Source organism: Pyxicephalus adspersus, chromosome 2 (assembly GCF_032062135.1).
Source record: "Pyxicephalus adspersus chromosome 2, UCB_Pads_2.0, whole genome shotgun sequence".
Classification (NCBI taxonomy): domain Eukaryota; kingdom Metazoa; phylum Chordata; class Amphibia; order Anura; family Pyxicephalidae; genus Pyxicephalus; species Pyxicephalus adspersus.
The window spans coordinates 3888093-3910863 of record NC_092859.1 but is presented as its reverse complement, the minus strand read 5'-3'; the positions used below and the strand labels follow the sequence as shown (position 1 = coordinate 3910863).

The window sequence follows — 22771 nt, the reverse complement described above, 5'->3', positions numbered from 1 at the left end:
ATTCCCCAACAAGAACAACAAAACAATCTCCTCCCCACTAGCCTCATGTCCTTGCCCCTGCTCACCTTCAAGAAAAACCCACCATTCCCGCCAGACGGTAGCATAAGCCCTCCAAGTCCCAACAGAGACCTAATCCTTGAGGAGATCCGCTAACACCCCCAAATCACCGACCATAACCCCTCCAGGAAAGGGGTCCCCTGCACGTCCGCCCCTGGAGCCAACTCCCGGAAACGGTCCCACTGGAAACGAGAAAGAGAATCAGCAATTACGTTCTCCCACCCAGGAACATGCACCGCCCGCACAAACACATTTAAATGCAAGCACACCAGCACCAAATGTTGCAAAAGACAAATGACATGAGGGGATGATGCAGAATTATTGTTAATCACCTCCACTACCCCCAAGTTGTCGCAGTGGAATCTTACCTTCCGATTTTGCAACAATGAACCCCACAAAGTCAGTGCTACCACCAATGGGAACAGCTCTAATAAAACCAAATTTTTACACAACCCCAATCTTCGCCAGTCTTCGGGCCAAACCTCCGCACACCAATGTCCTGCAAAATAAGCCCCAAAACCCGCGCTTCCGGCCGCATCCGTCCAAAGCTCCAAAAAAACGTTATCAACCGGGGCCTCCATCCACAGCGACCTCCCATTGTACTGATCCAAAAATTGCCGCCATACACCAAGATCCTTCCGCAGAACTTTTGTCAAACGAACAAAATGATCCGGCCGCTTGATCCCAGCCGTAGCTGCTGCTAATCTGCGACTAAATATCCTACCCATGGGCATGATCCGGCAAGCAAAATTCAACTTCCCCAATAATGACTGTAATTCTACTAACCGTATTTTCTCCAAACAACAAGCCCTCCTAACCTCACCTCTAAGAGCTTCCAACTTGTCCTCAGGCAACCTACACTCCATGCGCACCGAGTCCAAAATTATCCCCAAAAAAGACAGCTCCGTCCCGGGGCCTACAGTTTTTTCCCCAGCCAAGGGGACCCCGAATTGCCCCGCCACATGCTCCAAAGTGCCCAACAAGTTAGCACAAACCAAAGACCCACTGGGACCAACACACAAAAAATCATCTAGATAATGAATGATGGACCGAACCCCGGAAACCTCCTTAACCACCCATTCCAAAAAGGAGCTAAACATCTCAAACAAAGAACAAGAAATTGAACAACCCATAGGCAAGCATTTATCCACATAAAAAAGGCCCTCCCAACAACAACCCAGCAAACAAAAACTATCAGGATGAACTGGCAGCAACCGAAAAGCTGACTCAACATCGGCTTTAGCCATCAAGCACCCCTTCCCATCCTTCCTAACCAGGTCAACTGGCACGTCAAAAGAAGTATACATCACCCTGCAAAGTTCTGGCGCAATGCCATCATTAACCGATTCCCCTTTAGGATAGGACAAATGATGGATCATCCGAAACTGCCCCGGCTCCTTCTTAGGGACCACACCCAAAGGAGAAATCACCAAATTCCTCAAAGGCAATTCCCGAAAGGGCCCTGCCATGCGCCCCAAAGCCACCTCCTTTGTTAATTTCGCAGTCACCACCCCTGGATTCTGCAATGCTGACCGCAGATTCTTGTGTACCCTGTTTAAACCTACCCGCTCGCATGGGATCCTGAAACCCTCCTGGAAACCCTCCCTCAATGTTTTTGCGGCCTGCCGATCCGGATACCTACTTAGAAAATCCACCATGCTTTCCAGCCTCACCGGGGTCTTCCCTTTTTCCCGCAGACTCAATGGGCCGCCCCCGCCCTTTGACCATACACCGTGCTCCTGAATGAGCCCCCCCACAACTTGAACATTCGTGCTTAAACCTGCAGGTAGCACCGACTTTGCACACTCCTTCATTGAACAACCAACAAAGGCCTTTCTTTTTACCTGCCAGGGGTCCAGCACCTCCTGAACCCCCAGCGCCACCATGAAAAGGCTGAGGTACAAACCTTGCTGACGTCATCAGCCGCATCCACAGGCTGATATCCTTATGATCCCAACGCATACCAGGCCTCATAGCTTTTTGCTGCCTAAACTGCTCATCGTAGCGCAACCAAGCTATCCCTCCATACACCCTATATGCTTCACTAATCGCATCCAAGTAACAAAAAAGCGCCGAACAATTCTCCAGAGCCCTTTCTCCCACAATACTAGCCAAAATTGCAAATGCCTGTAACCAGTTCTGGAAAGTCCTCGGTATCAGACGCCACAGACCTTTTTCCTCCCCCGCACGCTTGCCCTCACCCAGCTTCATATCACGGCCACCAAATCGCTCAACCGGCAATAAAGAAAAAATCTCAACATACTCCCCACTCCAGATTTTATCTCTCACTTCCACCGCTAAATGTGCCCCTAAAGGGCCCTCAAAACAAACATACACCTCCCCTTTTGCACCATCCACAATACCCTGTGAGGTCATCTCCCCCCCGACATCCTGACTACCAATTCCTGTCTTTTGAGCCACAGCACCCCCCTCACAACCGGCACCCCCAACTTGCTCCCCCGACCCCTCATTCATGTTCTGCACTGGCCCTGCCCCAGACAACACCGGCATCCCCTCTTTAGCCAAAGCCCCGCCCCTACTGTTGCCCCCAACAGCCCCTTCCACAGCAGGTACACCAGCAAATTTCAAGAACAAATCCCTCAAGCCCATCAACAATGCCCCCCCCCCCCAGAACCCCTTGGCCACCTTCCCCTTGTTGGCACCAATGCTTCCCCCCAAGTGCCCCTGCATCTTGTTCACACACATTTTGCATAACAATATTACCAGCATACCTCCCCGAGGTCTCCAGTCCTGCCAGCGCCTGTCCAGGCACCGCCGCCCATGGTAAGTGCGTCCTCTTCCTCCGTGCCAGTATCCAATCCCCTTCTTCCTCGCATCACAGTCCGGCCCCTCCGCGAATCCTCCTGCTGCTGCGCCTCCTTAGGGTCCCGCCTTTGCTGAGGATTCCTCCCTGCTCCCCCGCTGGAAACCTTTGATCTTCTCTTAACTGGGGGAGCTGGAGGGTCCCTTACGGGGCTCCTACCGCGGCGCTGAACCCCGGGGGTCCCACAAGGACTCAAGCGCTCCGGTGGCCGTGACCGCCGAGCGCGTCTGACAAGGGGGGCTCCGGCTCTGTCCCCCCCTCAGCCCCCTGTAGTGCCGTGGTCAATTGTTTCTCCAGCCATTCTGCACCCCGAACCTCCGCAGCATCCTTAAGCTTTTTCAGCAATGTATCCACGTCCGCCATAATAAAGATAGATGCAGTCCCACGGCAATAATTTTAAGGATCTGCTTAGTTACTCAAACCTCTCCTTTTTAACCCCTAAACCCTTACCTCCCCCAAAACTTTCTTCCAATCCCAAACCCTGATTTTCCCGCACTTTCTTTATTACCATAAATTCCATAACCTCCTCTGTCCTGTGCCTGCATCCGGTTTTCTTGAACTTCTGAACCCTTGCCACCACTGACTCATGCCCTTTACAATTTTCAGCCACCCACGGCCCCCCTTATCTGAACTTTTCACCCTTAACACATATTCAGCCTTCAATGCAACCCTGTCATGAGGCCCTTCGCCCATAGGTGTCGCTCCAGGCCTGCTTTATCTATGTAAACCGCTCCCATCTGTACACTGTACTGAATATCGTATATGTTTATGCACGCTACGCTATACAGTTTGCTATACATTAACTATGTAATGCACTCTTTACACTGTGCTGTATGTTACATTCCATTCCACTTTGTATATTGTGCTCTATATTATCTTGTATTATCTATCTCACTATATATTATTTACAACACTACCTTCTTTACACGGTTCTTTACATTGTATATGTCATTTCTCTCCACTCTCTACACTGTGCTGTACATTATGTATGTAATGCACTCCTATCTCTACACTGCGCTGTAATTTATATATGTCATTTCACTCATTTAATAGTAGTATAGAATTCATTACTTACAGTTCCTCCAATCTCTGTAGCACAGTGATACATTTTGCCAACTAATCCATAGTTCTACCTGTACTGAGAGAGAGAGGGAATGTTCAATCATTCAGCCTGTCCTCCCTCTGGCATGTATTGTACGTCTTTGTCTTTTTACTGTGACTGCGTATTGTGTACTTTTTACTTAACTTCTTACTATGACACCAAATCAAGCCAGAATATGTTGTAATGAAATACATAAAAGACATATGGGAAAGTACACAAAAAACAAGATGAGATTTTAAAGGCACAAAAAGTTACTCATGATGAAATTCCCAAATTATAAAATACAATACATTATTCTCATAAAAATGGAACTGAAAATCTGTAACTGAAAAAATCACAATTAACTTTAATTCTAGAGATCCCTCAGTCCTCTAGACCTTCCCTCGATCAGGTCCCGCGCCGTCCTGGAATTCATCTTCGCCCTGGCGTGGAGGAAGCGCCAAGGTCCGCCATCTGCTCCGTTATTCTTCCTTATTTTGGACAGTCATCCGATCTCGCACTTCGCAGGTGCAAGATTGGGTGATGTAGGCCACTTAAAAGGGGAAAAAAGAGTGCCGATCTCACTGCACATGCATGGGATTAGCATCTCCTTCCCCTCAGTGAGAAAAAAAGCTCATTCGGGCATGCACAGATCGAGCAGCCTCCTGTGAAACCTACATCACGCAGCCTGCGTGCCCATTCCGCTTTAAATAAATAGGGAAATGATGAAAGGTCCACAATAAGCCTTTTAGTTGTTGGGGTAAAAGATACGAACGAATGTGCGGTGAAGAACACCAAAACTTTTTTTGGGACTTTAAAGGCCAATCATAGGTCAATTAAAAAAACCTAATTTTATTTGTACATCATTAAAATATACAAAAACATATAAAATATAATAAAAACCATATATTTCTACACTAGACTCTCCTATTGGGGTATCCCTTACGGGAGTAAAGCCAGATACTTTCTCTACGCGTTTCGCGGACATTTCTGCTTCATCAGGAGAAAGGAGATCTATAATTGTGAAAACATATACAATCAACTTTTTCAGTTACAACAGTATGATCATAAAGGAAAATATAATAAAAGATTAAAAAAAGATATATAGGGGGATCCATTATTCAATGTGTTTTGCAGAACTGGGCTGCTTTTTCAAGAATAATTATGAGGTAAAATCAAGACACTAAAATGTCCTAAATGTTGCTGTATTAATCCATTTTTCAGGCCACAGCGCAGAGGCAGAAGGCACGTTTGAATTGATGTTTCAGATCTGGAAATTGTCAGGCCTGGTATGAGGTTACAGTTGATCCACTGGGTTTGATTTATTAAAGCTCTCCAAGACTGGGGAGTATATACTTTCAACTGTGAACTTGATCCAGCAAACCTACAATGTATTTCTTAAAATAATTAGCTATTTGTGAGCAAATGTTTTTAATCCTGGACCAGATCCATTGCAAGTTTGCTGGATCACTCACCTTTATTTATGAAAGTGTATCCATCCAGCCTTGAAGAGCTTTAGTAAATCAGGTCCAATTAGTCAGTGATAAGAGTTTTCTGAAATCCAAGCCTGGCTCATTTTACTAAAAGTCAGGTGGTCTACATTGGCTGTGGGAAGGTGAGATTGTTCGACAATCATAACCCCCCAGCTATGCTGAAGACTCTTTCCATTATTACACTCACATAAAGGCTGACAAGCACCTCTAAAGCATATTTGGAAAGCCCTGGCCACTGGTCAATCTTGGACACCCAGTGATCCAGGGGCTACTAATATGTCTGGTGGGGGTTTTTCACTCTAAGCTGACTGAAGTGCTGGATAGCTCCCATGCCTGATACCCAATGTTCCCTTAAGACAACCGCATTACCGTAAAACAGGTGTATTGCAGCAGTCAACATTTCCACCTGCCACTGTCCCCACAGTAGGTCTTGGAGCCAGAGCAAGAGACCCTTGGGGCTTACCCCGCTTGAGGAGCAGGGCCAGCATGGGTAGGGAATGAGGCCCCCTGTTCCAGGTGCTGTTAAGGCAGGGGTGGAGTCCTGAGGGGCTCTTGATTCTGGCCAAGATCAGCTTTCTTTTTATGTAAATAAGCTAGTCCAGGCTGTTTGGGGATTGTTGGATCCAACATTTCTATTGACCTGATGACCCTCTAGGGTGTGACACTTTGAGCTAGGTTGGACAGCCAAAGTCATATTGGGCCAGTTCTAACCAGAGGTTAGGTTGAGGTCTCAGGAAATGACAGAATGATATGATTGCCCATGAAGGACTTCTGAAGCAGAACCATGGAGGAAGCTGGGAACAACATCAGCGCATGGAACGGGTATATACTGTACATTTTGGGGGAATTTATTAAGTAATGGGGTGGGGGGGTAAATATTAAAATGTGTGGGTTTTATTAGAAAAAGTGCATGTTTAATAAATGCTAATATATAAAAATACAGTAGATAAGTAAATATCACTCATATTAACAAATATCATTGTGTACAGGCCTTGGATGGGGTACAGCTTGAAATACCACGACAATTAAAGATAACAAATACCTTTGTGTGGTATTCATTAAATAAAATGTTTATCAGGGCTCCTGGTCCTAGAGAGAATCCCCACATTATTTTCTGGATATGTAGGCATCAAGAAGATTCTTCATAAAATGTATTTTAGACAATCCTTTTTAGGTTTAAAGTTTCATTTTACTTTTGTATTTTAGTTTGTGTTAATATATTTTATAAAATGTATTACCTATTATATGTAATTACATAGTGTTGTTATATTCTATAGGATTTAATAACTTGTTATATGTTATTATATAGTGGTATTATATTCTGTATGATTTTTTAATTTATGATGTGTTATTATATAGTGTTTTATATTCTGTATGATTTATTAACTTGTTATATGTTAATATATAGTGTTATTATATTCTATAGGATTTAATAACTTAATATATGTTATCATATAGTGGTATTATATTCTATAACATTTGGTGAATATTAAGATAATAATAATAATAATAAGAAGAAGAACAATATAAGATAATGATGAAAAAATAAAACTCCTCCAGGATTGCATTGTGCTTTTAATTCAGTCATTTCCTTCCTAAGTGTTATATGGAATGTTTTTAGTTTATTTTGTTCAATTTATTATTTATCAAGAATAGTCTACTATTATTTTTCTTGAAATTTGATTTATTTTCAGTGTGAGAAAGCTAATAAAGAAATGAACTTAAAAAATAACTATACTATGATATAAAACTAAAACTATAGAAAACATACTAAAATATGATCTATAAAAAATAAACTGTAGGGGAATATATTTTCATCATGTCTATAAAATGGATATAATATGTGTCATATTTCAATGCCCATTTTCCACTGAAAAGGACAATTATTTTGCCTGAAAAAATGACTAAGGAAATGTTTCCCCCTACCTGCAGCATCACCCTTGCCTAGCCAAAATCATTGGACTGAAGCATTTCTAAATAATTCTATAACTCTAATGACTCCGAAGCTGGATGTTTTCCATGACTGATAAAGTTACTAAAAGGACCATGTTACAAATATTTTTTTTAACCTTATATATATTTACATATTGATAGACAGCCTGAATAGCTCCTTCCTTCCCTTCTCCTTTTAGCTGTGAGCGTTTTTTATTATGATTTTTTTATTTTTATTTTTGGAGCATCACAAAAAATAAAGTAAATAAATTCTAATAGCACAATTGCCTAAAACAAAGCTTTATTAAAAACATATATACTGTATATTTTATATATACATTCCTTGGGGTGGGTTTTCTTTTTACATCTGAGCATTGCTAATGTAGTGACGTGTTTGTAGTAGTGTGTGTTATTTTTTTATTTGTGAGCTGCAATTTTTCTTTAAATGTTTCCTAATATAAGCAAGATAATTTCAATATAGTTTTTTTAAGTAGCGCAAGAATGATGGATAACCGAACCCTTTCCAGAGGGTTTCATATCATAGCTGTAATGTGCGTGGGCACACAAACCACAGCCAACTCCAAATATCCTTTTATCAAGTTTTATTACCATCAAAAAACAAGACAAGGGTTATTTACAGATGTTAAATCCAATAAGCGTAGTACTGGAGGGTAAGGCAAAGGCAGGTCAGGAACAATCCGAGGTCAGGGCAGGCAGCAGACAAGAGTGGTCACAAACAATCCGAGGTCAGGGCAGGCAGAGTTCAGGCAAGAGTCAGGTTTCAGACCAGGTCGCTATGGGAATGACAAACTGGATTAACATAAACCAACACAAAGGACGCACCCAAGCACACTGTGTTCCCAGAGGCTTATAGGGGGCAATGGTGTTCAGGACAGGTTCTCCCTAAATGGCCAGAGTGACCACCTGGCACCATTTGATTGGAGGGTAACTGAATCCCCTGCAGCCGATTGGCCGCAGGAATTCAAACTAACTTTGTCCCGCACTGCGGCGAGGCAGCCGAGTGCCACGCCCTCGGGGGGTACAAGAGGCACGCGTGGTAGTGTGCGCACCTCTTCGCACAGCACCCCTGGGACGTGCCCTACTTTGCACCTCCACAGGAGTGCTGAGAACAGTCCTGTTCTCATGGGCGTGTGTACAAAGTCCTTTCTGTAATCACGCCCATGGAGATGCAAGGGATGCCGCCTGGCCGCACAGTAGTTCGGCCAGGACGGATCCCTCCACCTGCAGAGAGACACGCGCTGCAAGCAGGGCTGCAGCCTCGGCCATGCTGCCTGCTGCCCAGGGATGCCGCGGGCTCACAGGACAGGTAAGTTCCTTACAATAGCCTTTTCCTTGGATATACCAGGACAACCTTTGCTGGTTTTGGTTTTCTTCCTCATGTACTTGGTTGGTGTTCTGGGAAATGTTCTCATAATTTTAGTGATCTTGGTAGACTATCACCTGCACACTGCCATGTATTGTATTTTTTGCCGTATAAGACGCACTTTTTCTTCCCCAAAACTGGGGGGCAAAACTTGGTGCGTCTTATACGACAAATGTGTTATAAAATAATTAAAATAATATACTCACCCGATACCCGATCCTGCGTGTGTCTCCTCTCCTCTCTGGCTGCAGCGTGTGTCTCCTCCTGGATGCAGTGCAGAGCGAAAGAAGCTGGCACAGCGCCCCCTGCTGATCCCTGCTCTAATCGCCGTACAGTGGAAAAAAAGGTAAGAACGGCACAGAGTGATCAGAAGGGGAATTTGAATGGCACAGAGTGATCAGAAGGGGAATTTGAATGGCACAGAGTGATCAGAAAGGGAATTTGAATGGCACATGAGTGATCAGAAGGGGAATACCGGTATGAATGGCACATGAGTGATCAGAAGGGGAATAATCTTTCAGAATCTTTTTTTTCTAGATTTTCCTCCTTTAAAATTGGGTGCGTCTTATATTCCAGAGTGTCTTATACGGCGAAAAATACGGTACGTGCTACTGTGTAACCTGTCCTTTGTAGACATTTGTTACATGACCATTACCCTCCCGAAACTGATGGACATTCTTCTGTCTGGTGACAACTCCTTCCTACAGTGCTTCTCCCAGCTGTATTTTTTTAACTTCATTGCTGGCACAGAAAAAATCTTGCTCTCTGTCATAGCGTATGATCACTTTGTGGCAATTTGTATCCCCTTACATTATCAGCTGATCATGGATAAGAAGAATATTGTCCTGCTTCTTTGTGGAACCTGGATATCGGGGTGTTTAAATTCTTTGTTTTTCATCATTCTTACTTTAAAGTTGCCCTTTTGTGGTTCCAATAAGGTCCATCACTTTTACAGTGACACCAAGGCCCTCGTTAAGCTCTAATGCCCCGACAAATTATTTCAGATTATAATTCAAATTGAGTCATTGGTATTTGGACCATCCTCATTTTGGATAGGCCTACTGTCTTACATTAAAATAATCAAGACCATGTTAATAATGAGATGCAAAAGAAGCAGAAGAAAGACTTTCTCCACTTGTGCATCCCACCTCATCGTCCTCAGCAGGTTCTATGGGACAGTAATGGGTACCTACATGACACCGGCAAATTCAGATTTCCAGAAGGTCAGATTTCCTAGACCAAATATTCTCGTTGCTATATACAGGCATAACTCCGATGCTCAATCCTTTAGTGTACAGCCTCAGAAATAAAGTTGTGTCCAATGCTTTGCTTCAAGTTTTTGGGATCAAAAAAACAACATAAGGACTGTTGGAGGACTAAATTAATGTGCTCTTATAAAGTGGAACCAATGACCTTTGGTGCCCAAGAAGCTATTGCCTTTATAGATGAACAAGATGACGGCACATTTTAACAAACACTGCCCCTAGTGTGTCTTACTCCAGCAATTGGGCCTCTATTGACCTTGTGTAATTTTGTTTTGACTCTTAAGCAGTCATGTTGATGTAAGTGCCACTAAGTAAGTGTTACAATATCTTGGCACCCGGCTTTTACTTTTAGAATATAATTAATGCTGGAAGAGTACACTGCACTGTGGCTAAAGTGAACTTTACATAAAAGGGTAGTACGTTTTTTTTTGTTTTTTTTTTAAAAAGTCAAGCCCTTCCCCTTCTGTCTTTACTGTCGCAATGGAAAAGACAGAATGGGAGTGCAAAGCCTACTGGGATACCTACATCACGCATCCCAGGAGGCTTCTGGCAGCTCCTTCTGAGCATGAGTCTTAAGGTGCTTCCATTCGTACAATGATATTACAGAAGATAATTAAGCCAATGATATTGTGATTAAATCTTTTTTTATCTATGATAATATTTCAGTGGGAATTTTTGGGTGATATTGGAATTTGGGTTATTTTTGGAATCTCTTTTGCAGCACTATTCTTATTTATGACTATTTGAAAAATTCTGAATAAAAATCTGTTTTAAATTCTTCTATCACGAGTAAGAAATGGAGTGTGGACTGGGCTTAAAGATTGAATTGGTTAATTAATGTTTTAAACTTTAACAGGTCCATGGCATTCTATTTTGGTATTTGGTATGTTTAAATAATTACCTTGAAAACTTTTCCGAAAGTCAGATTTAAAAATAAAAATGAATGGGTTATCCTTAAAAATAAAAAATATAAACTTAATTTTATTGTCTCTGATCATTTATCAATGTGTATCCTTTATTTAAATAACCAGTAGGTGATTCAGTAACTACCTGGGGATTCTGCCAGTCTCTCTGTATTGGAAGCACTTTTTATTTGTTTCTGACAATGTTAAATATTAAAGCACATCTGTGTGGTGTGGTCAGTCTGTATGACTACATCTTTCCGGTGACATACAGGTAACCCAAGAGTTCCTGTAACCCTTAGCCCCCTGGGTATCCTGTTAGTTGCAGGGTTGCACACAAACCCATATTTCCCGCAGGAAGTTATAGTTACTGTGTCCTTCTGGCCTAAGAGTTCCCGCTTGACCCCAGAATAATGAGTGTTGGTGACCCCAGAGTTCCTCACGTCCTGTACAACCACAGTGTTCCTGTATGTCCTGTAGTCCAAAGTGTTACTGTATGAGTTTCAGTGTTCCTGCACGTCACCGCTGTATTCAGCATTGCATAAAAATTCCACTACCCTTGCTACACTAGATACCCCAATCCTTCTGATACTCCTGTAAACTTGTTACATTGTGTATTGCTGTTTGTGTGATCCAGTCTATTTGCATCTTCAGGCTTCAGACTGCATTTTCTAGACTTCCTTGCCTGACATGCTTGTCTCTGTTGTCAGTGGTTGCCTTTGTTTGTAGTATTTGAGGGCCACAACCAGAGTTCCATCCACAGCAAAGTTCATTACTCCTTGCCAGTCCATCACACACAGGATTCACTGGCAACAAAATGTCACCCAATCTCATTCATGGTATGCCATGCAGGATTCCCACAAACCCCATCACTGGAAAGCCAATAGGAAGTGTACATATCACATAGGTAGGTCCACAAGTTTCTATCCGGAATTGGTTACTGTTATTCCAAAATCCCCCTGTTATCCTCAATATAAAAAACTTTAAATATACCATGGTAAAAATGTTGTTATTCCTGTCATGATCCTAGCAGAAGTGTAGTGCCGTCCTGTGTCTTGTGTACACTTCCTATGTTATTTCAAGAGGTTTCTTCCTATGGAATACAGAGCAGTTAGTTTGAAAGCTCATTCTTTTATCAATGAATGGTCTTTTAGAAAAAGAGAGAGGTTTTTTGTGGCAAGGGGTTAATAAAAAAACAACAGTTTATTAGATGTTAGACACAATAGTAAAAACAATGTCCATTCTGTGGTTAAACATAAATCGCTCATTACGTCATGGGGTAGAAACGGTATAAGTTCAGAGAAGTATGAGCTATAGGAAAATCTTTTTAAACTCAACGCGTTTCGCCTAATCAGCTATATTAGACTAGATTTGCTGATAAAACACAGTGATGAGACAATTATAATTAATAAATGAAAGTTTAATACTGAAGTTTTTAAAATGTGCTTAGTCCCTACATGGTAGAGTTGAGGCTGGTTTAGGTTCTTCCTTTAGGTTCGTATTTTCCTCTTTGAGCCATGAGCTGTTTTGCTGGTGGGTGATAATCTTTTCATACATCAGAGTGAGCTGCTGATGTATCTCTGACACTGAAAGGAAGCCGCATACTAGATAAGGGATTCAGACAACCCATGATGCTGCTAATACTGGCAGAGCTAAAGTTAACATATACAAATTGTGAGCAGTCAGATCATTTATTGCAAGATAGACAGGTGAGGTCCCTTCTCCAATTAAACATTCATTGATTTTGATTTAATTGTTAGGTTTGATGTTTGATCACAGTATGTTTGATGGAAGTTTACTTTCCTATAGAGAGTGTATTGTGCCAACCCCTTAGTGTTATTCAAATAGAACTAAGAAGAAAACAGAGGAAAGAATGAGTTTTCTTATTACCAAGTAAATTGTCTTATACTGTATATTTCACATATCAATCATGGAATGCAAAAATGTAATCCATTCGTATGTTACATATAAAACACCTTTCACCTGTTAAAGAGTGTTTGTTAGTTGCCAACGTAGGAGCCTAGCCTATGCTATACAAAGTTTTCCTATTGTTGTCCTGTAACCCAGTTCATAGTTGGACAATAGTCAAGATATACTAGAAAAAGAAATGAAAATAAGGTCAGACCAGAAGTTGTCTCATTTTCATACGCGTTTCGCCGACAGGGCTTCCTCAGGGAAGGTGGAGAAATCGTTACATAGTTACATAGTATGTCAGGTTGAAAAAAGACAAAAGTCCATCAAGTTCAACCACTAGGGAAATAAACATATCCCAGATAAAAAACTCCATGGACATAGTTGGCCTAGAGGAAGGCAAATAAAACCCCGGGTACAATTGGCTTCAACAGGGGAAAAAATTCCTTCCTGATTCCATGAGGCAATCGGATGTTCCCTGGATCAGCAGTCTCTGTTATCTTTATATTAAAGCTTTAATCCCCAGTTATATTCTGTGCTTCTAGAAATCATCCAGCTTTTTCTTAAAGCAATTTATAGTAGTTGGGCCCTCTTGCTCTTTGTAATGATATACATTAAGTAAGTATTTTTCTATTTCCAGATGAAAGGAGTATATCAGGAGATAGGAAAAATGGTAAACAGTGTAGTCAGGTAGGTAAGTTGCTAAAAAGACTAATGTTGAGTTCAAAGGGGAGTATGAGTAGGATGTGAAGGAGTTAATCACATAGCAGTTTCCTTATCTCTGTGGTCAGGGACTGCTGCACTGTCTGTCTGCTTTGAAAGAAGGAACTATAAGTAGGATGGGAAGGAGCTAGCAGTTCACTTATCAGCATGGTCAGACTACCTACCTTTTTATTAGGCAACTAACATACATTCTTTAATGGATGAAATCATATTTTATGTCTAACATACGAATGGAAGAAATTTTCACATTCCAAGATTAATATGTGACATACATTTTTACAAAAAAAAAGTTTTTTTCTTACTTCCACTCGCTCCAGCATGGACACCACCATCTACAACTGGTCTTTTTCTGGATTCAGGTCATTGGCTATCTTGATTGGCCAGGCAAAATTAACATAACTCTTGAACATGGGCACAGAAGTTCATTCAGACCTAGTATGCATGTGCAGATCAGCATATATTTCAGAAAAGATTGTGAATAGGTTGGTATGAATGTTTCATTGAAGAAGGGATGTTGCCTATTCATTCTGCCTGCTTACAATTTCTTTTTTTTATATATATTTAGTTTCACATTGGGCCCTAGAAAGGAGGGGATGAGATTGGTCAGGAAGGGGGTGAGGTTAGGCAGCAAGACAGGATTTTAGCACTGGAAATAGAATGTCTGTATAGAGGAGATCATCTAGTCAGAACATCAGCTTTCTGATCTTCATTTTCACTAGGAAGGTCAGGACCACCATGATATTGAAAGGTGAAGCCTCAAGAATTATATTATTATGAATCAACAGGATACACCTGGTAAACATTTGAAAAAAATGTTCTCTAGAATTGTTTATACATGACCATGCTCCTCAATTTGTTCTGCCTTCCCTCTGTATTTGTTGGCCAGTCCCACCTTTTCACTATTCTCCAATGGGACCCAGTAGACTTCTTTTAAACCATTTACCTCTTATTGTACCCATCTACACATAGCTACAATGATACCTCCTGCAACTCTAGCCACAATCATCTTTCCTTATGCCCCTAGCTATGCTCATCCTTTTATTACATGTTCACCAATGGTCCATGGTCCAACGATGTTAGGCCATCTCTATCTCCTGTCAATTATAATTGTATACACTTTCACCAGCCTTTCCTCACAATTTGTGATTGTGAGCTATTATATGGGCTTTGCATGTCAACAAGTCACTCTTTAAATCCCGATGCTTACCTTCACCCCTGCTCAGTGTGCCTACTTACCCCATTTCCCAAAAACTTTTCTGGTACTTTCTGCACCTTACCAGTAATTCATCAAGGCATGGGACAGGGCCATATTCAGGTATGATGGGCAATGTTCCATTCATTCCATTGGAATGTGAGGCTTAGGTTTAGAACCCACATTTTAGACTCTTTTTTATTTATTTCCCCATTTTCTTATTTTCCCTTTTTTTTCTAGAATTTCCAGCATGATGCTAATGAGGTCATTTTACCAAGTTGCAGGAATAATGGAAATAATGAACTTGCCCAAGATCTTATGTTAAATGGTAGACATTCACCTACCATTCCTTGTTAGATTTAGCCACATGTTAATTTTCCATTGCCACCTTAAACCAACAAATAGCTGCACATTTTGTATATTTCCAGCTATATTTATCTATAGTTCCTTTTGTATTTCAACCCTACAACCTGCCAGATGCCTTGGTAGAACAGTCTATGGGAAAGGATAGGTAACTTGATTCACCCATGGATAAGCATCAACACTGCTTCACTTGTCCAACAATGTCTTCCATTGTATTGGTTTTATTGGTACACAAATGGCCCTATGATATTTGGTAGATATTGGGGAAAATCTTAAAAATCCATAATCTCTTACCTTGGAGAGAAATATTCCTGTGCTGATTCCAATTTCTAATGACCACATACCTTGTGAGTAAGTCCAAACCCATGTTCCTTGTTGGACTCCATTGTTTCTCCTGCTGGCCACTCCCACACCCAACAGGAGTCAGCTTAAGGAACCACTTATGTAACAAATTTTACATACCTGGAAATGTGCAATAAGAGTGGTTCTGCTAGCTCTGCATTAGAGTATACAAGGGACTTGTCCACCACCATAGAGGTACTTATGCATTCTCCGTTATTGAAGATGGAGCTGATCACATGGGTTACTTTATTAGGATTTTATTCATCTAAATGTACATAAGGCTGCCAAAACATAAAAAAGTGAAGGCTAGATAAAAACACCAAGTGGTTCATTAAGTTTTCTCATTTTTTTTATTTGTTTTTTACCTATTTTTTTAGTATTTTTCTTGGAGATCTCTTTCTAGTGAAATGAACTAAAATTTTGTTTAGTCATTGTGGTCAACAGCTTGCGTATCACCTGGGTCATTCAGCATGCTTCTTCTCGGGAGGAAATAACTTCTGTGTATTCCTCTTTGCCTTCTAGTACTAGGTGCTGCCTGCTTGGTAGGTGATAATTTTTCCTACAATCCAGCAAGCTGTAGAGGTATCTCTGACACTGGGAGGAGGCAAAATAATAGATGAGAGGATCCAGACAACAGTTTATGCTGCTGATACTGCAAGAGATCATGTAGGTATGATACAGAGAGTCATCCTCATATTTATACATTTGAAGATAATAACAGAAATGGATGACATTGGTTGGACCAAAGCAAAGGACAAACACACATAAAACAATCACCGTCAGGTAGATGGCTCGTGATCTCTTGTGTGGGCAGCTCATTTTTATGGTACTAAGTCTTCTAATGAGACTGATGTAACAGAAAATTGTAATGATTAAAGGGATGAAAAAGAAAAGAGACAAAAGCAAAATAAAATAGTAAAAATAGAATCCACGTAAATCATCTGAGTACTGCATATCGTAACAAGTTGTGATATTCAAATCATGAAAAAAAAATGTTTGTTTACCCAAAAGTAGAGGCACAGTGCTAACCAATGAGATGACCCAGATGACACCACATACCAACCAGGCATGTTTTAATGTGCGCCAAGATATTGAGCGCACTGGGTGGACTACCGCCAGGAACCGGTCAACGCTGATACTTGTCATGAGAAGGATGGAGCAATACATGTTACAGTAAAATGTTGCAATAACAAAGCGACACATTCCTTCTCCAATCACCCAGTTATTCCCCGAAAAACGATAGATGATGAGAAATGGTAGAACACTTATAAGCAGGATATCCGATGTGGCCAGGTTCAGCATGTACACCACTGCCGGCTTCCTGTCCTTCATCTTTACCAAGAATATGACAATAGCCATGAGATTGAGAGGAAAAGCCACAAGGAACACAACAGTATGAACTGATGGGATGAGCTTAGTGTATCTCCAATGTATGAGTGATGATAGGCTCTCTGAACTTTCATAGTAGTAGTAAGATGTGTTTTGGAAGACATCTGAAAAATAAAAACAAATTATTGATAGTTTATAGCTGAATTGTGCACTTTTTTAACTTTAATTTATGAATAATTAAAGCACCCATGTAGACAGGGCTGGATTATCCATTGGGCCACCTAGGCCATAGCCTAGGGTGCAATACCCACTAAGGGGAGGGGGCATCACAACCAACTTTACAGTAATAAAGGGCACAAAGCATAAATTACAGAGATTATACCAATGGGACTTACAGTGCAGAGATCCGTGCCAAGTGACATATGTATTGTATCAGTCCTCTCTCTATTCTATTCCATCTCTTTTCCCCCATCCCTACCCTCTTCCTCCCTCTCTTCCACCTCTTCCCTTCCTCTCTATATCTCTCTCACCCCCTTTCCCTCTTTCTATCTTCACTCTCTTTCTCTTTTTTCCTATCTCTCTCTCCCTCTTTCTTTCTGTCACTGCCCTGTACATCTCTCCCTTTCTCTCGTCCCTCACCCTCTCTACATTCCATCTTTTTTTCCTTCGCTCTCTCTACCTCTTTCATCTCTATTTCCCCCTCTCCTTTCTCTCTCCTATTGCTCAGCCCTCTTGCTTTCTTTTATTCTTGCAGAACAGCTTCCATGATGTATTTTGTGTATGTGAGTGTTGGGTTGGGGAGGGGGCTGCACAAGCTAACTGGCCTAGGGGAGCAAAGAGTATAAATTCAGCCCTGTATGTACACAATGAACAAAACCAAAAATTGAATATGTGTTTCAACCTGTTTTAGTGTATTATTATTATTATCATTTAATAGTATATTATTTCAACTGTCTCAAGATATAAAACTGCCTAGAATGAGTGACACATTTCGAGAGGCAGCCCCTTCGAATTCACTCCACCCCGTGCCCTGTATAGTGCTGGCATTGTAGGGTTAATATATATCTAGAGGCATCAATATTTTACAGGCTAACTGCTGTGTAACCTGATAACTGACTTGTCTTCAGATCAGAAAAAGTGGTTGACATCCTAAATACAAATGTAGATTAGATCATCTCTATTTCATTTTGTGTAAGGGCCCAATAGTGTATCAACCAATAATATTAAACAGAACAGATCTAGTTTAGCCATCAGAATCTAATAAATCCAATAAGGTTTCAAATGACCATCAGGTATGGGTATGTAAACCCTAAATGCTCAAGTTGTATATTTATCTCCTTTATTTGTAAAACTAACTATATTTAGTTTTTAAAAAGAGTGTCCATCCACTCCCAATGCTGTGAAGGCATTGTCACCCCCCTAGCAGCTGTACCTTCATAAAATCTGCTATAGTTATTGTCTCATGTAGGTTAATTGACAGGCAGTCTGACTATTTTGATGCCAAAGATTTCTAAAATCTAATAGCATTCAGGAATTCCAATTTGGCATTCCTATTTTTTATGTTGTGCCATTGTACAGCACAGCACATGACAGCTGTATGAATGGTATAGTATGGTTCAGGAAGTTCAACTGTTGGATTGTCCGTCTGGTGGCTAAATTGGATGAGCCTTAGTATACCTGAAAGAGAGGCAGAGTAATGACAGAAAAAAATGGCAGGGAAAAAACCTTCATATATTGGATTGGAACTTAAATTTATAAATTCCAATTTCTGATCTGAAATCGACTCTAATAGCAATTATTCAGCCACCAGTACCCAGAAATACACTGAAACAGAAGCTTATACTTCCAAAGGACCCAACACCCAAACACAAGGGAAATAACTTGGTATAGGCAGTTCAGTATAGTGTAGTGAACAATGAAAAAACCTATCCATTGAATACATTTTGAGCAGGGAAAACTGGTTTATAAAAATGAACCCTTTACATCAAACAAGCTTTTCTGCCCAGGAATAGGAGCATTTAACAACTTTCTCACACAAATATTGGTTATAATTGAATACAAATGACCCCAAAATAAACCAATCTACTTATTTTCAGCTGAGATTACAGATTAACTGCTATGACTCGATTATAAACCTAGTACAGAACATATGGCCAACTCTATTAACATTCAATGTTAGAAATGTCAGTAAAATTAATGTGAATAAATATATTCATTGTGTGTTGTTTCTAAAACATTTATTTAAAAAGGAAAAAAATAAAATCACATGGGCTTGGTTTGTATATGTTTTTCCTTTTTACAGGTAAAGTCTTATGTACTTTGGAGTTGTACTTTATAATATTTAACAATATTTTAGGCATGGTTTTCATGAACTAGTAGGCCGTGTTGTGTCATCATGTAAAGTGTATAACAAATGTACAAACTTTAAATGGTAAGAGTTTGTTACACCCATTTCATGAGGACACAGCATCAACTACTGGTGTAATTTGAGTATAAACAAAAATTCCTTTGCAAATGGTATTTTTAGGGCTGAAATACATATGTAAGGTAATAATCATTTAACATCTACATCCCACTAATTTGTTAACAATTCAACCTTCAGCCATGTAACTTGAATGAATACCACCTGTCATAGACTTCATTGCATTACTGGATTGAAATATGGGTTTAGAACCATGGGGTTTCATAAACATTCACAGCTCCTGCCATGTTCTTGTGCATTCTGCCTGAGGATATTTCATAGTGATAAAACTAAGGTGAGCTACCTGTATACCCCAGTTTAATGAGGTATGTTCATGATATATATATACGAAGAAACAAGGAAGTCTCTTAGATTGGAAGCAAAATATCTTCAACATTACTGAACAAGTTTGAATGAATCTGAGCAAATAAATAATGTTTTATTATGCTTTTTACCATTAAAATCAGGTTTCCATCTGTAGTCTGTAGTTGTGTTGAGGTCAGATTCTGAATAACCTGAAAAAATAAAATTTGCCATTTATGCCTATTTTAAGGTCTCATCCCTGTGTGTAACAAATAAGTTAAACACAAATGATGCCAAACCCATTGATATATGATTGAATATTTCTTCTGATATATTGCCAGTCAACTGAAAATAAATCATAATTTACATATCTTATGGTAGTTTTCTGCACAAGGAAATAATTTGATTAGTTACCCATCTTTACCATCAGCTAAGTAAGGAGATAAATACTTTACATTTTTATAAATTCAGAATTAATATGAAATTCTGATGGCATTTTAGTTCTTAAAACACAGCAGGATGTGTGAAAAACTCACCCTAAGTGAAAAGAAATTCACTCCATTACAAATGACCCCAGAACCGTTGTCTTTATTGGGGGACATCTTATCTATTCTTTTCCACTGATAAATTTGTTTTAGATTACCATACTGTGTGCCAGTGATAAGGGCTAAGGAGTAGAAAGCTAGAGTTATTTTCTTTTAGAGGAGAAAGAAAAACAAACTCCTGTGATTGGTCAAAACAGACCAATCACAGTGTCCAACGTTTCTTCTGTCTATCCAAAAAATCAAAACTATTGCCTTGAAGTAGCGATATCATTAGCTGGAAACAAAAAAGATTTCCTATTTCTAATAAACTAGCATAGATCTACACTTGCATAGCATCAAATTAAGAACACTATACCACGTTGAGGCCATAAAGAGATGCACATGGTCAGCGCAAATTCCCCGATAGGCTGTGACATTGATGCAATAAATGGTTGGTATCAATGGGCTTAATCCATGACATGGAAACCTCCCCCGTACCTTCACATCACGAATCTGGATTGTTAACACAATGTAGGTTTGTCAATGGATTCCTGGTACAGATAACAAATACAAACCCTACCATATTGGATCCTTAGTAAAAATTGATATTCATCAGACCATTCTATATTTTTCCATTTTTGGTGATTATGTTCCCACTGCGGCCCAAGCTTTTTGTTCTTGGCTAGCAGGAACCTTAAATAGTATTCTGTGGTTTAACCTCCCATCACTACCTCAGGCTTCCTCGTGTTGTGCATTCTTCGACACTTTTATGCTCTCCAAAATATAGATTAGTTATCTGAGCTACCATAGCTTTTCTTTAATCTTAAACCAGTCTGGCCTGTTATCTCTATCTCTCACCTGGGCTGCCATAGCCATAGCCAAAAACAAGTAGTTTTTGGCTACCAGCCTGTTTGGCACCAAACTTGATACAAGCTCATCAAGATCACACTTTTCCCTATTCCAGGGTGATCAAGAATTATCATTACTGAAGGTATCGGTATGTGTATGGTTTTATGCATTTTCTGTTGTCACATGATTGGCTGGTTAGATAATTGTGCAAGTAGGCTGGTAAACCAGTGTTCTAGTAATACAGCTGGTGGGAAGTTGCATCTTCAAGGTTGCAAATTGCATTCCATAGAGTGTAAACAGTTTATAAAGATTTGATGAAGCTGCATAAGCTAGACATCACTCTGAGCTGAGATATCAATGGCAGCTTGTAGATCCTTACACCCATATAAAAGTGATATTCTACACTACACCATATTGGCATATTGGTATTTACAGCAATCATTTGGAAAGCTTCCAGTAACTAGACGTCACTCTTTCGTTAAATGAGTATCTGTCTGATCCAACTTAGATATCTGCTTTGCACAAAGCTTGTGACTGGTAATTCCATTGCCAGATATAAAATGTGACATTGACACTATACTTCTGCAACCCCACCAGCCAGCCAAGAGGAAGAGTTGATCTGGCAGCTTTTATCTCTTTCCTCCTAATTCCATGATCAGGATTGTTCTACAGAGTGTGTTCGGTACTCACCGTCCGTCAGGTTGTCCCCATTCACCAAGTAGCACACGTTGGCTGCATGTAGAAGGACAAATACCAGGAATCCATGGACCCCCATCTCCAGCTCAGACTGGCAAGTGAGATGACAAATAACTGATGCTGAAGATTTTTTGTCATTGATGGGTGCGTCTAATCATGAAATGTCAAGATCATGTCTACGAGATACAACATTTCCTTTTGTTCATAACTGGCTGCTTAGCAGTGAGCTGTAGCAAAACACATTTTTTTTTCATTTTGAATAAAGCAGAGTTTCTTAACATTTTTAACATGAGAGAATCTCCTAAAATAATTTCCAGGTCTTTAGGGAACCCCTGCTATAATTACTATATCCACAACTCCCAGTACATTATTTGTGGTGGTCATTGGGAAGAATGTCTCTTACATTGTTGGATAAAAAGTTAACCTGACCTGAAAGCCATAAACTGTTCATTGCTCAAGAAATCCCTAGAAACTCCTCCAGGGTTCCATATAATCTTAATTAAAAAACATTGGGATAGAGTGTGCAAGAATTAGAGCTCCTGACTGTTTTATATATCTATTCAGAGCTCCATTAGAGAGATTTACCTTCACTTCTTGTTCTGCTGTAAATAGTCGATTTTCTCTAACAGTGACAGAAAAGGCAGAAATAAAAAATTAACAAGGGTTCCTAACCTTCCCCGATCTACTACACAGCATTTCTTTTGATGATGCTTGGAACTAAAGCCCAAGCTTTTGGGTGTTCAAGAGTCGTTTGCCATAAAGTGCAAGTGTACAAAGTGTGCTCCCCAGACAAATCTTGTGGTTGAAGGACCATGAGTTCATGCTAATAACTTAAGGTCATTGGTGGGAACCATGATGGTTGTGGCAAGAACAGCCCAATGCTAGGGCTTTTGTGGATTATAATGTTATTATTAGGCAGTAAAAATGCCACCTCCTGTTGCTATAATACCCTATGCCATGGCCATGACCTAGGTGGACTTGTGTGATGTCTGGCCCTGATTATGACAAACATACCTTGCAAAGTGACCCCAATTAGCTTTGTGAAGTCTGGTGTCCCCATGGCCATGGTCTAGGTGGACTTGTGAGAAGTTAGACCCGATCATGATGAACTTAGCTGGCAAAGCGACCCGCATTAGCTTT

The 22771-nt window shown here is 40.3% G+C and overlaps 1 protein-coding gene across 1 annotated transcript; it reads right to left on the bottom strand.

The window, feature by feature from the left end:
• Positions 1-15862: 15862 nt before the first annotated feature.
• On the bottom strand, positions 15863-21703 carry LOC140324902 (proteinase-activated receptor 1-like). Its single transcript, XM_072403026.1, has 2 exons — positions 21626-21703; positions 15863-16962 (listed from the first exon to the last, which is right to left on the bottom strand). Exon 2 carries the CDS (start codon positions 16826-16828, stop codon positions 15935-15937), a length of 894 nt encoding a protein of 297 aa, XP_072259127.1. The 5' UTR covers positions 16829-16962; positions 21626-21703; the 3' UTR covers positions 15863-15934.
• Between the last annotated feature and the right edge of the window lie 1068 nt (positions 21704-22771).